At 48.1% G+C, this 15,916-nt stretch overlaps 1 protein-coding gene across 3 annotated transcripts in view; it reads right to left on the bottom strand.

The window, feature by feature from the left end:
* Positions 1–6,455: 6,455 nt before the first annotated feature.
* Positions 6,456–15,916, bottom strand: part of SYF2 (SYF2 pre-mRNA splicing factor) — a 12,704-nt gene continuing 3,243 nt past the window's right edge. For all 3 annotated transcript variants that reach the window (XM_085850924.1, XM_085850923.1, XM_085850925.1), the window contains exons 5-7: positions 14,339–14,429; positions 11,711–11,809; positions 6,456–11,544 (exon numbers count right to left, since the gene is read on the bottom strand). In XM_085850924.1, coding sequence (XP_085707050.1) covers positions 11,379–11,544; positions 11,711–11,809; positions 14,339–14,429 — 356 coding nt within the window. In that variant the 3' untranslated portion in view covers positions 6,456–11,378. The remainder of the gene's footprint in view (positions 11,545–11,710; positions 11,810–14,338; positions 14,430–15,916) is intronic.

Genomic DNA, 15,916 nt, shown 5'->3' with positions numbered 1-15,916 from the left:
GGTTGGGAAATTGATTTATGGGATTATTTTGGAGACAGTGACAGACAGTGAATGTGTAGGGGGGACGTAGTTTAGCTACGTAGCGTTAAAAGGAACGTGCTGTAGTTTAAGGGACGACGTGGGAGCACGAGTTAGTTAGGGGATGTAGTTAGAAGGATGGCAGAGTTCAGCGGTGTGTGTGTTGAAGAGTTGGTGAGTTGTGAGGCATGTGCTTGATGAGTGAGTGAGGCCAGCGGGTCTGTGTGTGTGGAGTGAATGGGGAATGCATGGTGCGATGAGTGATTGGGGGGAGGAGTGACTCCCGCCCAAGGGACCCCGGGGTCAGTGTAGAGTGAGTTAGCTGGGTTAGTCAAATTGAAAAATGGAGGTCGTTTTGTTGTTGGTGGGAAAGTAGGCTCGAGACCCATTTGGAGGGGTGCAGGAGCCCTGTTGACGGGCTTGGGAGCGTGGCTGCGAAAGGTGAGTATCGCTGAGTGGGTACCCCGGGCACCAGGCTAGTCGGCCGCGTAGGCCAAGGGCGCCCATGGGGGCCGGGATAGAGTAGTGGGCACGGGTGCGCCTGCTTGGTGCGGGGCCCGGGCGCCATTAGCCGCGTGGGCAGTGTTGTGGGCACGGGTGACCTCGGAAAGGGGCCCGGGAGGCCGGCCTGCCACGTGTGCGTTTCAGGGAGGTGCCATGGGGGCACTCCCGGGGTTAGGGAGCTGGTAGGCTCGGAGGCAGTGTAGTGCCCGGGGGTGCCATAGCGGGAGATTCGGCAGAGGGTCGTGCCTGCCAAAGGGAGCCACGTGTCCCAGCCAGGAGACCGTGTGAGGGCACGGAGAGAAAATTGAGGGGCGAGGCCCGAAATTGTAAGGACACCAACACAGGCGACGGGAATCTGGGTTGTTAGAACCAATAGTTTAAGCGAGAGGCGCTTGTTGAAAGCCCCGGGGTAGTTTAACAGTTAAATGGTTAGGGTAGATTAGGAGATGTACCCCTCCGCACCATCCATCCCCTCGCTGTCGTTGTGGGCCGCTGGACCCACTTGGTGTTAAGATCGCCGAACTCTGGGGAGGCCATTCTGAGGCTTCGTTGGGCCTCAGCACAGGACGTTAGCTCTCCCTTATTCCCCTCCGGGAAGGGAACGTAGGGGTTGGGAGTAGGCTAGGTGACAGGATAGGTTAGCCGAACAAGGACGATAAAGGGGGTTAGGGGACGATTTATAGTGGGGGAGTAAAAATAAAAACAACAAAAAAATAAGTTGGGGCTAAATTGGGGTTTGACAAATTAAGGGAGTGGGTATGTACAGTGACAGGCAAAGGCGATAGGTTGGGAGGGAGACAGGTAGGTAGGTCCAAGCCCGCCTTCCAAGTGGCCAGCACCACCGCACTCCCTCCACCAACCTCCACTGAACGGCAAGAGCTGGCCAACTTCATCGGCTGGCCGTGTTTTGCTTCAAGGCGGAGGCCGGCCAGTTCATCTGCAGCTGTGGTACTTCAAGGCCTGTGCCGGCCAGTTCATCTGCCGGCTGTGTTTGCCTGCAGCGGCCTTCTTCTGCGGGCTGTGTTGCCTGCACCTTTGCCATGCCATGCCCACTGCCCACGTTCACCAGCCCCGTTCAAATTTTGCTTTGCCCCCCCCCCTGTTCATTTCCATGTGCGCCAGGATCAAGGCAACAGTTTGCAAGCTGCGAGAACTGCCCCGTTGGCAGCTACAACACGGGCCTGCAGTGGCGGCCCGTGCACCGTGTTTGTGTCCATGCATCCATTCGTTGTGCTCATTGCGTGTGCCACTTGAGCTGGCACGGAGACTGCGTTGTGCAGCCCATGCACCGTTGTGGTTCACTGCATTCAGTTCAAACCGTTCATGCATCCATTCGTTGTGTTCATTGCGTGTGCCACTTGAGCTGGCACGGAGACTACGTTTGTGCAGCCCATGCACCGTTGTGGTTCACTGAGTTCAGTTCAAAAGGGAAGGCCTTGGACTGCGTGTGAGCAGCCAGCCACGTTCCCTGTCACCTGCATTGTTTGAGCCAGAGACTGCATGCGGGCAGCCTGGCTCCCTGCTAACTGCTTTTCTTTTGCAGAGTTCAGTGATCCTGGGCCATGGTTTAGTGTAAAATTTGTAAGTTAAGGTTAAGATGTACTGTAAATATGAGTGCGCCCCCCGGCATGTCTGTCTAGCGCCGGCAATTTTATTTAAGTCGTCCGTGTGAGTGAGTTTGTTTAGATAGTTACGCAGCCCTCAGGTTATTTATTTTGGGGACACGAATACCATGAATGTCGCACTCAGGGATCCGTAGGTAAAGTGTACTAGGGGAAAACTACACATGATGGCACACGAAAATTTGACGACTCGGGACGAGTCTGTAAAAAAGGGAAGGGGGTAGTGTTGTGGTTACCAGATTCGCAAACCACCATTCAGGTCCCTTAGGTGAGGTATCTCGGTAAGTGCATGTGTAGTTAGGCCCAAACCCGTTGTCTAGTGGGAATACATGTCATTTATACGTGCTGCGACTCTTCAGGATAGCCGTTTTTCTTTTACTATCTTTATTTTGGACCAACCGCCATGATCACAACCACAACATCAACCACCGACCACAACCACCGCTTCACCACAACCGCCACGACCTTCACGCACACCTCACAACCGTAGCATCGCCACCGTTCTTGCCCCGCTGTGGGTACCGGTGTTGGACTCATGCAGAACGCGCGTCGAACAGCGTGTACAAAATCACGGATTTTGTGCTTCAAAACGAATCAAAACGACACACGCCCACTTTTGCCGTCCAATCGGTGAGCGAGAGGCGATTTGGCCCCCGCCTCCAGAACGATCGATATATGCAAATTTGTGGATCAAAAGCCTTCACGCCCACTTTTTCTCGGGCCAATGGGGAGCGAGGTGAAAGGTCAAAGGGAGGGGGTCAAAGGCGTGTTACGGGGGATAAAAGGACGGTGTTCGGCCAGTCAGGGAGGGTCGCAAACGAGAACGAGAAGGAGTCGAGAACGAGAAGGAGTCGGAACGGAGGGGACGAGTGTGGAAGACTGGAGCCCGGCCTGCAGTGGCTGGAGAAGCTGAAGAGAGTCGGACGAGGGGGTGCTCGCGTCGGTGCCAGGAGCTGCACGCCCGAGGGAGGCCGGCAGCGCGACCTGGCCGAGGTGGGAGACGCACACCAGGGATAATAAAGATCCTCTATACCCCGAGCATCAGCAACCCCCTCCTGTTTCCCCCGCGCTGAGATAGTGCGACCAAGGGGGCCCCGTTCCCACCCCCTGCCAGGCACTGTCCACGAGGCCCGCGGGTTGCGGGGCCATCGCGCTCCGCGTCTCATCACCAGACGGGTAGGCCCGACCCGGTCTCGGCCTCAGGCCTACCTCATTCTTGAGGGTATTTCTTTCCTTGGTTTTGGGTATGTGTTGTCGGCGCCGTCTGTGAAGTAGAATTGTATAAGTGTTGCCGTGTGCTCGGTAGTCGGTATTAGCTCTGCACTGTGTTTTCACTTTTATATTTGCTTTTGTGTAAATGGAATTGTGTTTTCTTTTTTTTGTGTGCATTTGGTGGAATTGTATTTGTGTGCTTCCCGTGTGCCGTCGAATAAATGTGCTTTATTGTTGAACTGTTCTCCCGCTCGCTTCGCTTTTCCTCCATTGAATCCTCATCTTGCTTCACGTAAAGGGTTGGTAGTGGGCTGAATACGCCCGATAATTAATCGAACCGTCGAGGTCGACGATAACACCGCTCGGTTATTCTGATAGCACGGAACGGGTCGCAGTGGCCCGTGTCCGAAGTCGACCTGCGGCGAGGTGCGATCGCCCGGTCTACCCTCCGCGTGGGTACTTAGGTAGGTCGAATTTGGCGAGCAACCCTATCCCACGCGGGGGGCTGATTGGCTCGATTGCGGTGAGACCGAAAGGTCCACCCGTGACTGGTTCCCGCGGCGTTAGTCCGAGAGGGTCACGATTCAGGCGACGTGCCGCGGAAAGTTACGTGCCGTTGGGCACGCCCGCGGGCGCGAAGACCGCAACAATATATATATATATATATATATATATATATATATATATATATATATATATATATATACATATTGTTGCGAATTCGCGCCCGCCGGTGTGCGGACGGCCACGTAACTCGGATCGCGGCACGTCGCCCACCGGACGGACAATTCAGTCGTGACCCTCCGGGAACTATCGCCCGGAGCCAGTCACGGGTGGGCCTTTCGACCTCACCACAATCGTGCCAATCGGCCACCCGCGTAGGATAGGGTTGTTCGCCAAACTCGACCTACCTAAGTACCCACGCGGATGGTAAACCGGGCGATCGTACCTCGCCGCAGTTCGACTCCGGACACGAGCCGCTTGGGCGGCCCGTTCCGTACTATCGGGATAACCGAGCGGTGTTACCGTCGACCTCGACGGTTCAGATTATTTACCGGGCGTTTTACACCCACTATGAACCCTTTACGTGAAACAGGATGGAGATTCAATTGGGAAAAGACGAAGCGAAACGGGAAAACAGTTCACACAATGCACATTTATTTCCCGGCACACGGAAAGCACGTATATGTAGCCATACAGTCAAAATGCACATATAGCAACCAAAACAATAAAAGCAACAACGACGCAGAGTTAATACCGACTACGCGCACACACGGCAACACTTATTCAGCTTTACTTTACAGACGGCGCCAACACACATTTACACAAAAGCAAAGGAAAGAAGCCACCTTCATAGACAAGGAGGCAGACAGGCCTGTAGGCCAAATGTGCGTGTGACCTGGAGTAGCGGCCAGGTCCGCGAGACCGGGGGGGTCCTACCCGCGTCCTCGTGACGTGTTGGCGGGCGAGCCGCAAATGTGGCTGCGCAGCTGTGCCCCAACTCCGTGCTCCTTGGCGGGTTTCGTTGGCACGACGTTTGAGGTGGGGTGGGAACGGGGCCCCCTTTTGCACTATCTCAGCGCAGGGAAAAGGGGGAATTGTTGATGCCCTGGGGGAGGAGAATGGCTGGCTGGCTTGGGTCCCGCGACGAGACGAGCGATCCCCCACACCGTAACCTCGTCGCCGACCGCCGTCCTTCTCGCCTCGGACCCAAGCTCCCTTACCTGTAGTTCCACCGTGCACACTCGCCTTAACTTCACCAACGCAACGCAACGCAACGCGTCCCCAACAGCCACTTCTTGATGACCCTCTTCAGGCAACTCCCGAACTCAACTCTTCCTGCAAATATTCTCAGTTCCACACTCTCCTCACCTGACCGACCCGACTTCACTCCACTCTCCCTTTTTTTTTTTCGCCTTGCGCTCGCCTTTTTATAAGCGCGCAGGAGAAGCCAGTATGCAAATATTCGGATCAGAATGACCTCGGGGGCGGAGCCACGCTCGCCCATTGGTCGGAGGAAACGGGGGCGTGAACCTCCCTTGATCCTAGAATTTGCATATATCGACTTCACACACACGTGCCTGGAGGTGGGGCCAAGCCGCCCCGCGCTTGCTAATTGAACGGAGGAAAAGTGGGCGTGTAGCGTTTTTGATCCGAATTTTCCCTCGGAAAGGCCGCTATTTGCGCTCGCGGCTCGGTGCGCTCGGCCCCAAACGCCGAACGGGCCCGAGACAGCCCGACGTTCAGTGTTCACAGGTGGTGCAGGAATGGCCGTAGAAGGAGAGAGGTGAAGGTGGTGGAGGGTTTTCGGTGGTGGTTTGATGGTTATGGTGCCGTTTGGGAATGGCGGTGATGCGATGATGTGGGAGCGTAGTTGTTGTGTGATGGCGGTTGAGACATGGTTGGTTCAAAATAAAGATAGAACAGAAAAAATGGCCAACTCAAAGCGTCGCAGCCCGGATGAATCACATAAATTCCCTCTATACAACGGGTTTGGGCTAACTACACATGTACTTAGAGATATCTCACCTACCAGCCCTTCATTGTGTAATGCGAATTTCCACAGCCGTAACAATATATATATATATATATATATATATATATATATATACATATATATATATACATATATATATATATATATATATATATATATATATATACATATATATATATATATACATATATATATATATATATATATATATATTTACGGGTTCGAGGCTCGTCACGAGGGGAAACACTCGGGTCCCTCCCGACCACCCGGTCCTGAGGCCCCTGGGCACAGATAACTCTGCACAACCGGCCACGAATGCCGATTGGCACTGCCAATCCTGGCAGGGTTACACAACCTCGCGCAATACCTCACCTGTGGAGGGTCGAGCCATGGGAGGTCTCGTGCCCTCAGCGCACACCCAGATTACTGCCGAGCAATGCAGCGAGTGTGCACTGGTTAACAAGAGCAAATTAATCGGGAAAAACTTCCTGGATAAACTAACGTGCAGACCATGCTGGACCAGTGAAAGAAAAGACAGAAAGAGCTGGATACATTTATAACGTAAGCAATTTATTTATAAAGTGAGGGCGAGGAAAAGCATGTGAACAATAATGAAAGGTTTTATTTCAGCAATATGTAGAACAGGGGTAAGCAAGGATTCATGCAGTGTGGCAAAAGAAATGCAGTTATATACAAAAAAAGACACAAGTTAGAACTAAACTGGTATTAAACTTCCACAATCTTAACTTATGCAAACAATACAACACCATCAGACACACACCCGAGGAAGTTGGAGAGCAAGAAAGATGAGAGGCAGTTGAGGTGTTCACGACCTCTTTCAATACCTGGCATGGCCAAAAGACCTACACTTCCTAGTCACTTTGGTGGGGGGACAAGGGGAAAAAAACTGGGGGTGTCTATGGTGCGTGAGTGGAAGGTGTAATTGAGGTGCAAATGTAATGCAAAAGAATAAGAATGAAGGGGTGTGTGTCTGTAATTCCTCTTTTAGGATTTGCGTCCACAGATGGGACAGTGGATGGGAGAGACAAAACGTGTGAGATAATAGCTTGATGTGGCGGTGAGAAAGTCTGTAAATGTCAATGCTAATGAAGATTGGCCGTGGAACCAAGCAACCAGGACTTGACGATTACTCAGCGATGACCTGGCAACTCCTCGGCAATAACTCGGTGACTGCTCTCTCGACTTTGGCTCGGTGACTTCTGCAGCTATTTATTGAGCCTGGGCATAGGAGCCAAAAACCGGAACAAAATGCCCTGTAGGCATATCCGAGCACTCTTATTGGTGCGCAGATGCCACCCTGAGAAGTAGCCCCGCCCCACCAGACTCCAGGGCCGAAAATGGCCTCATTTACCTCAAAACTCGGCCATGCAACAGAGCTCTGGTAATAACATGGGGCATGGATTTTTGGGAGCGCTCTCCAGCCATGAATGTGCACTGGGCTACAATCGAGGATCGTTATTTAGCGGAGCGCCAGAGATACCCAGAGGATGCTGAACAGACCCCAGCGCATACTTGCGCTTCGAGCTGCATGCCAATATCTTCTGACTCGTAATGACCTCTGTTTCCCGGCATCCCAAATGACTGTAGTGAGTGTCCAGGGAAATGATTGTAGTTGTGGAGTTTCACAGCGGTTGTAGTGAGTTCGGGGAAGCGCTGTGGAATTTGTGGCGAAGAGGTTGAAACAGTTGTGGTGAGGTGATTGAAGCATTTGTGGTGCAGAAGTCGAGTGTAGGTTATTGTGGGGATTTTTAGGAAAGTGTTTGAAGTTTGTATGAAAGTTGCTGAGTTGATGGTCCGAGTACTCTGAAGGTTAAAGTCAAGTGGCCATTGAATAATTGCATGCGGTTTGAATGGGGTTTTGGCGGCAAATGCTCATGAAGCTCCTCGGGTAGCATCACTATCCGGTCTGTGGCGTGCATGCTTGCGTGAAGGAGAGGTCGTGTGTGAAATAAAGTGTAGTAAAATAAAATAGATGAAAGAATAGCAAATGGAATTAAAGACCAAACTAGAAGCCTAACACAATGCATCGTGTCCCATATGCCCACTAGACATAATGGAATGGCTAACTGAACGAATACGAATGAAACAAGAAAAAGATCAATCAGAGATTGCAGACCCTCACCAGGACTTGTTTTGTGTGGTGTATTTTGTGTGGCAGTTGTGTACTGGTGTGTTCTGTAATTAACAAGACATAATTAGAACTGCCACTTTATAACTGCTGGCAGTGATGCCATTTCAGAAAAGAAGATTTTTTTATTTTTATTTTTAAACAAAAATTTTTTTTTTTTAAACCGATGATGTCATCAAAATAAATTGTGTACCATTCTATCCCAAGATGACCCTCAATAATTTTCATACTGATTGGATGTAGTGTTCTACATGTGCAATTATGACGTCCATTTGTTCAAGTACTTCCAGGAATATTGTGATATTGTGAAAGAAAACATCCATTATTATTTACTTTTAACGGCATGTGTTTATGTATCAAGAAGATAATTGGTTTCAGGTCGTTAGCCTGCTCATGGTCACTTGGGAGTTGTAATGCCATGGGGTTTCTGCACATATTGCAAGATTGTGAGTTGGAGAGGCGATCATGATGGGTTTCTGTGAAGTCCGTGATAGCTGATAGGGAACAGAAAGCGTTAAATATTCCGGTTTTGATGTGGGAATGCCCGTTTGCTTTTAAGAGTGAGAGGTGAGGAGGGGAGGGCATAGTTACGGTTGAGATATGGGGGGAGGGGAGGGGGAGTGGTGAGGAGCTGTGATGGGAGGGGGGGCGGAGTTGAGTTGTTGGGGAAGAACGAGTTTCGGACTTGAAGTCACATTTTAAATGGCATGGATGTTCCACAGGTTCCTAATATTATCTTCCAAAAGCATCAACACACTCATCCACCGTGTGGGAGAAAGTATGACGATAGCCGTAATTTCCATCAGAAAGGAGGTACTGCACTTTGCTGGAGTCGGACCATTCCTTCGCAGTAGGGTGAGGGACTTTTTGACTGGTCCTCATACAACCTCCAGGTAGTGGACAAAAATGAAAACACCAACGTAAAGTCACTTAATAGGGCGTTGAGCTACCATGTGCAGCTAGTACGGCCTGTATGCACCATGGCAGAAGAGTCCAACATCGTCGGGAATTCTGCAGAAGGGATGCGGAACCATTCTTCCAGAAGAATGATAATCAACTCACACCTGTTTGATGGAGGTGGAAAACACTTTCTCAGGCGTTGTTCCAGAATATCCCATAAATGCTCGATTGGGTTCAGATCTGTTGTCTGAGAAGGCCAAGACATGGATAACATCAGCGTCACGCTCATCAAACCATTGGGCGACCACACGTTCTCTGTGGATGGCGGCATTGCCATCCTGGAAAACACCCCTCCTGGCAGGAAATAAATGCTGCAACATGGGGTGAAGATGATAATTCAGTACCATTAAGTAGCGGTTGGCATTGACCTTGCCTTCTAAAGCAATGACTGCACCCAAACTTTCTACCCCCCCCCCGTTAATCCACCCCAAACCCACCTCCTTCAAATTCCCTGCTTTCCTTCCTGAAAGTCCCTGTAATGTCCATCTTGTATTCCCCATGTTCCCCGCCCCATCCCTCTCCCGTCCACAGATCTCCTAAAGTCTCTGTTCCCCACTGTTTTGTCCATCCCACTCCCACCCCTCTTGTCTCATGCTCCCCTTGCTGTGCGTTGTATGTTAGCTCTCATACGAGCCTCGATAAGGTATATAAAATAAATAAATAAATATAAATTATGCTAGGAAAATGTGCTCCACATTACAGAACCACCAGAACCTTTCACTGGTGGAACCAAGCAATCAGGGATGGAGAGTTCTTTTGGTTGGCGCCACACGTGCACTTATCTGTTTGTCAAGAACATGGTAAAGGATCATTCATCCAACCATATCACATTTCTCCACTGCTCGGTAATCCACTGTCTACGCTCTTTGCACCACTGGACTCGCAAACGTGCATTTCCAGGTGTGATGAGCGATTTGTACACTGCAACCTGGTATCCCGCTCTGTTGAGTTCTCAGCGGACCGTTTTTGAAATTGGTTGCTCGTGCCCCAGATTTAAATTTACAGTCAATTGATCTGCAGTTGCTTGCCTGCTTTATCTTGCACTTCAAATGAATGCACATATATCACGATCCTGGAGTATGTGCTTCTGCCCACTGGAGTTCCATGCTGACGTCACCTTCGACACCGTTGCTCATGAAACATCAGCAAGTTGAGCTATCGGTCACTGAAGCTACTGCCAAATGCATCCCAACCCAACAATCACCCCTCTTTCAAAATCAATGAGGTCTCTTGCAGCCATGCTAGCCAAAATTACAGGCAACTAGACCTGTGCAACATTTTTATAAGTGATCCTAAGCATGCTAGGATGCAATATGCTTAATAACACTTGGGCCACACCTGTATGGAATTCGTTGCTTTCAATATACTTGGTGTCCCTCATTTACCCATGTTTCCATTTTCTTTGTCCACTGTCTGTACATTTAGATGAAATAATACCAATTGCAAAAACTCATTGGAACAAAAGTTGAAATCCATAACAAAACAAGGCACTCATTAAAAAAAATAATAATTCAGCAGAAAAACAACCTGTTGAAAAACCACTTGAGGTCAAGAAGCAGAAATTCAAAAATTTACATAAAATGTCATATTTGAGTTTTATTTTCCTTTAATGGCAAGGAATTTGTCTATTTCACAGGAAAATAACAACTGTATATAGGTATGTGAAATTTGGGGGCAGGGGATAATGTAGGGATGTGAAATTTGGGGACTATCCGAAAACTATTTATGTAAAAACTAAAAACTAAAAACGTAGGCATGTGAAATTTGGGGATGGGGATGACGTAGGCATGTGAAATTTGGGGATGATATAGGTGTGTGTAGCTTGGGGATGGGGATGATACAGGTATGTAAAATTTGGGGGTGGGGATGATATAGGTGTGTGTAGCTTGGGGATAGGGATGATACAGGTATGTAAAATTTGGGGGTGGGGATGATATAGGTGTGTGTAATTTGGGGACGGGGATGATATAGGTGTGTGTAATTTGGGGACGAGATGATATCGGCGTGTGTAACTTGGGGGACAGATCGGGGACGATATGATATAGGTGTGTGTAATTTGGGGATGGGGATGATATCGGTGTGTGTAATTTGAGGATGGGGTGGTGTGCATTGAAGCAAAGCTTTTCCACTTCCCAGCAGCATTCTTGCTGAAAACTAAAGGCAAAGAAAAAATAAGTAAATATTCGCAAAATGCTGCAACTTTGGTGGGAGATTCTCGCCAGACACTTCACTAATCTTGTTCAATAACAAGCAAGAGTGTGCCAAAGCCAACTGGTAATATTTCTGCAAACTGAACCGAAGAAGACCGAACGTTGGGACATATGCAGGATTGGGAGAAAGAACAGAGATTCCAAACCAAGAACGTGATTGTTCATAGGTGCAACTTGTACAACAAAGAGGAAAGTTGTAAGGACTGTCACACTGCAGTTCCACGTTCCAGGTTTTGCCGGATCTCGGCCGTATACGCGCCGTAGAAGCGTGCAGCTTTGCGATTGAAGTTTGCATTGCGTTCATTGATGTAATCAATGTCTGCATCATCGTGGAATCGTCTACGTCGGCTGAACTTGGAACGCTTCTCGATTCTACGATGTACAAAATAGACGAATGAAGAGCAAGAGATAGATGATGTGATCAGAATGGTGGGAGGTGTGTGGAAAAGGGGAGATAAAGTGAGGACATTGGGCACACCGAAAAGTGTGGAACATTTCATGACTTGAAATAACCGATGTGGAATATTTAATTACTCACTGCTTCTCAAGGTCTTCAACCATTCGATCTACACCCTCACCCGATGGCTCATGTGTACCGTGTCGCAAACTGTGTGCCATCGGATACAAGGTGTCAGACCTGAAACAAAATTGGTGCAGAGAAAGTTTATTAATACCACATGATTCCATCAGAAACAACATTGAATACATTTTCTCTTTTTAAATTTAAGAGATTTCGAGTTAACTGTCAGTTCGTTTGTTCCTTTTCGGTGTCATCCCTACTTTTCCCTTCCTCTTCTTGCCTTGTTTCATTAATGTGCAGCTTCTTCACCCCTTATGTCTTGTTCACCTCCCCTTGCTCTCATTCTCACTTCTGCTCTGCCGTTAGTGTTCCTCCTTTCCTTTCTTTGCTAGCTCTTCCACAAGCCTTGATCAGGCATATATAAAAAACTAGAGGGGGAGCACTCAGTAGAGTGCAAAACCTCCGCCGCCAATACTGCTGGGTCACTTAAGTGAACCTGATATCCTATTCATTGCAGGTCAAAACGGATCAGAATCGACTGAACCACGATTGAATAAAGTAAACTAAATTGACGTGCATGTAGAAATGCCAAAAAAAAAAATTGAAATTTTTTTGAAAAAAAAGGTGCAAAATTTGTTTTTTATTTCTAACAAATTTTTTTATGGGGGGGGTTGGAAATCACTTAAAACATGTAAAAATGCAAAAAAAATAAAAATAAAATCGAAATTTTGTTGAAAAAAAAGTTGCAAAAATTTTTTTTCTCTTACAATTTTTTTTTGGGGGGAGTTGGAAATCACTGAAAACATGTAAAAATGCAAAAAAAATCTTTTTTGGGGGGGGGGGGTAACAATTTTTTTGGGGGGGGGTTGGAAATCACTTAAAACATGTAAAAATGAAAAAATTTTCCTCAAACAATTTTTTGGGGGGGGTTGGAAATCACTTAAAACATGTAGAAATGCAAAAAAAAAAAACATTTCTCTAATTTTTTGGGGGGGTAACAACTTTTTTTGGGGGGGGGGGTTGGAAATCACTGAAAAACATGTAGAATGCAAAAAAAAAAAAAGTTGCAAAAAAATTTTTTCTCTAACAATTTTTTTGGGGGGGAGGTACAAGTACAAAATTTAATGGCATGATCCTTGGACCATACCGAACCCCCCCACCAAGTTTCGTCGAAATCCGTCGAGGAGTTTTTCCATAATACTGTTCACAAACAAACAAACAGAAAGGGGTGAAAACAGTAACCTCCATCCATCTTCGAAGATGGCGGAGGTTAATAAAGTCAAAGGAGTGTCCCAGATGTCATGTTGTGCAACCCCTTAATCAAATCACATGCTCTCCTGTGACTCCCCCCACCCTCATCCATCCTGTGAAAAGAGCACAGTATCCCTCTTGCCATTCCAAAAACTGAGCAGTTTGCTTCCCTTGTTTTCAGCATGCCCAAAATCCCTCCACAACCTCTTTTCATTGCAGAAGCAAGCTGCTCAGCTTCTGGAATGGCAAGAGGGAAACATTTCCACACACTTTTACAAACCATTTCACGTCCATACTCAGGATCTCTTCTCCCCCCAAATTACCCCATTCCCAAGCGCTTCCTTTTTCCAGGTTATTGCAATTTCCCCTCTCTCCCTCACCACATTTTGTTTGTTGGTTGATTTGTTCATTTTCGATTTCATCCCAACCTCCTTCTTCTTATTCTTTTTCTTGTTTCATTCAGCTTGTGTGCAGCTTGTTCATCCCCATGTGTCCTTTCCCCCCTCCCCTTGTTCTCACTTTCACTCTGCTGCTAGCATTTTCCCCTTTCTATTATGTTCCCTTCCATTCTGCTCTAGCTCTTCCAGGAACCTTGACCATGTATACAAAAAGAGCCAAGCACAATGGAGTACTGCTTACGCTTATGGGCTGGGGCCCCAGCATCGCATCTATTTTTCAAGGATTCTGTGCAATCTAAAGCTCCAAACATCATCACAAACTTCCAAAATGAGGTCTAAGCACAGTGTGTTGCATCTCAAATTGCAGGCACGTCAATGGCTTCTGTTTCTCTTTTTAACGCCTCTCCTCCGTCCTAGATACCTCAGCCTCAGCTCTCTCAACCCACAACTCCTCCAGGACGCACATATTCTTCCAGTCACTACTTCCATGTAAAACTCACAAAGTCCAAGCTTTCCACACACATCTAATATTTTGTCCACTTTACTGCAGTTTGTGGAACTGCCTTCTGGAGAGGGTTCAATTGAACTCTCCCCCTTCCAGGGCTTCAAGCAAGTGGTGCGCACCATCTCACGTCAACCCCCCCCTCCCCCACCCACCCATCCTGACCCTTGATCTTTTCTATCACCGTGAACCATATCAAACCCAACGCTCTGACTAACAGGTTATTGCATTTCCTCCCCCACCTCTCCCCCCCTCTACATCTATCCTCTTTTCCTGTTCATTCATTCCCTTGTACGGTGTGTCCATCTGTGCCCCCACTGTCCCATAGTCAGTAATGCCTTTTTACCCTCTATCACCTCGTTCTTCCATGCGGCTCGTTTCTGTATCTATACATTAAAATCCCAATCACTGCAATAGAGTTTCTGTGCAATCACGGTTTTTACAATGCTACATACTGAGTGCAACAGTACTTTGAGAACTGAAACAAATACTCACTCCTCAGCCTTCTGCTTCTCATAGCTTTCCAAATCTGGCTTCACCTGTCGGATCAGCCGCTGGTACTGGCGCAGCTGAGCTGTGGCGTAGTCTGTGCAACAATGACAGCAAACAAAGATTTACTATTGCTTTGTTAAAATGATGAAAAGTCAAACAAGTCCAAGAGATAGTATGAAAGAAGAAGAGCAAGAATCGATTCACAATACATGTCCCCGACATGTCCTAACAAATGATAGGGAGATAAAAAATTGTTTGCATTTAACGCAGGCTCCAGTCGATACTGGAACCAAAATGAAGAAGAAGAAGAAGAAGAAGAAACAGACCCAATATAACCCACCATGTGTGGTCTATTCAGAAAAATAAAAGAAAAAGCAATTTTCATTTACTAATTTTTTTTGTGGACTTGAAACCACCAAAGACAACCAAGATTTTTTTTAAACCGGAGATAAAAATTAGTTTGCTTGAACACACGCCTGAGCAGATAGCAGATTCACAATGAAGAAGAAACTCTGGAACCCACCATGTTTCGTTCCTTTCTTCGTTCAAGGATTTAGCCATTTCATATTAAAAAAATAACCTGATGTCCATACATGAAGCAAAAACATGCATATGGCTTATGTACATCGATACTAGTGTGTGTGTGTTGTGTGTGTTTGGTGTATGTGTGGTGTGTGGTGTGTGTCCTCCATAACTCCAAAAACGTGAAACCAAGCAGCCTGAAACTTTGCATGCATAAGAAGGGAACTCCAAGGAAATGCAAGAGTGAAAATTGGGTGTTTGGGTTCATTAAAACACCTCTTTTGAAGATAATTAATGGCCTCATCAGGCACATCTTTGGACACCTTTACAAGAAGCATCCTTGGACACCTCACCCCTCGATGGTGGTTATCTACAGACATGCCCTCCCCTCACCGTCCCCTCACACTGCTTTACCTTGCCCTCCCCTCACACTGCTTTACCTTGCCCTCCCCTCACACTGCTTTACCTTGCCCTCCCCTCACACTGCCTTACCTCGCCCTCTCCTCATACTGTCTTACCTTGCACTCCCCTCACACTGTCTTACCTTGCCCTCCCCTCACACTGCCTTACCTTGACCTCCCCTCACACTGCCTTACCTTGACCTCCCCTCACACTGCCTTACCTCGCCCTCTCCTCACACTGCCTTACCTCGCCCTCCCCTCTGCCTTACCGCCCTCCCTCACACTGCCTTACCTCGCCCTCCCCTCACACTGCCTTACCTCGCCCTCCCCTCACACTGCCTTACCTCGCCCTCCCCTCACACTGCCTTACCTCGCCCTCCCCTCACACTGCCTTACCTCGCCCTCCCCTCACACTGCCTTACCTCGCCCTCCCCTCACACTGCCTTACCTCGCCCTCCCCTCACACTGCCTTACCTCGCCCTCCCCTCACACTGCCTTACCTCGCCCTCCCCTCACACTGCCTTACCTCGCCCTCCCTCACACTGCCTTACCTCGCCCTCCCCTCACACTGCCTTACCTCGCCCTCCCCTCACACTGCCTTACCTTGCCCTCCTCTCACACTGCCTTACCTTGCCCTCCTCTCACACTGCTTTACCTT

The sequence above is a fragment of the Eptatretus burgeri genome, chromosome 13 (assembly GCF_056783735.1).
Source record: "Eptatretus burgeri isolate ZD-2024b chromosome 13, Ebu_testis_v1, whole genome shotgun sequence".
NCBI lineage: Eukaryota > Metazoa > Chordata > Myxini > Myxiniformes > Myxinidae > Eptatretus > Eptatretus burgeri.
This window is presented reverse-complemented; position numbering and strand designations above follow the sequence as displayed.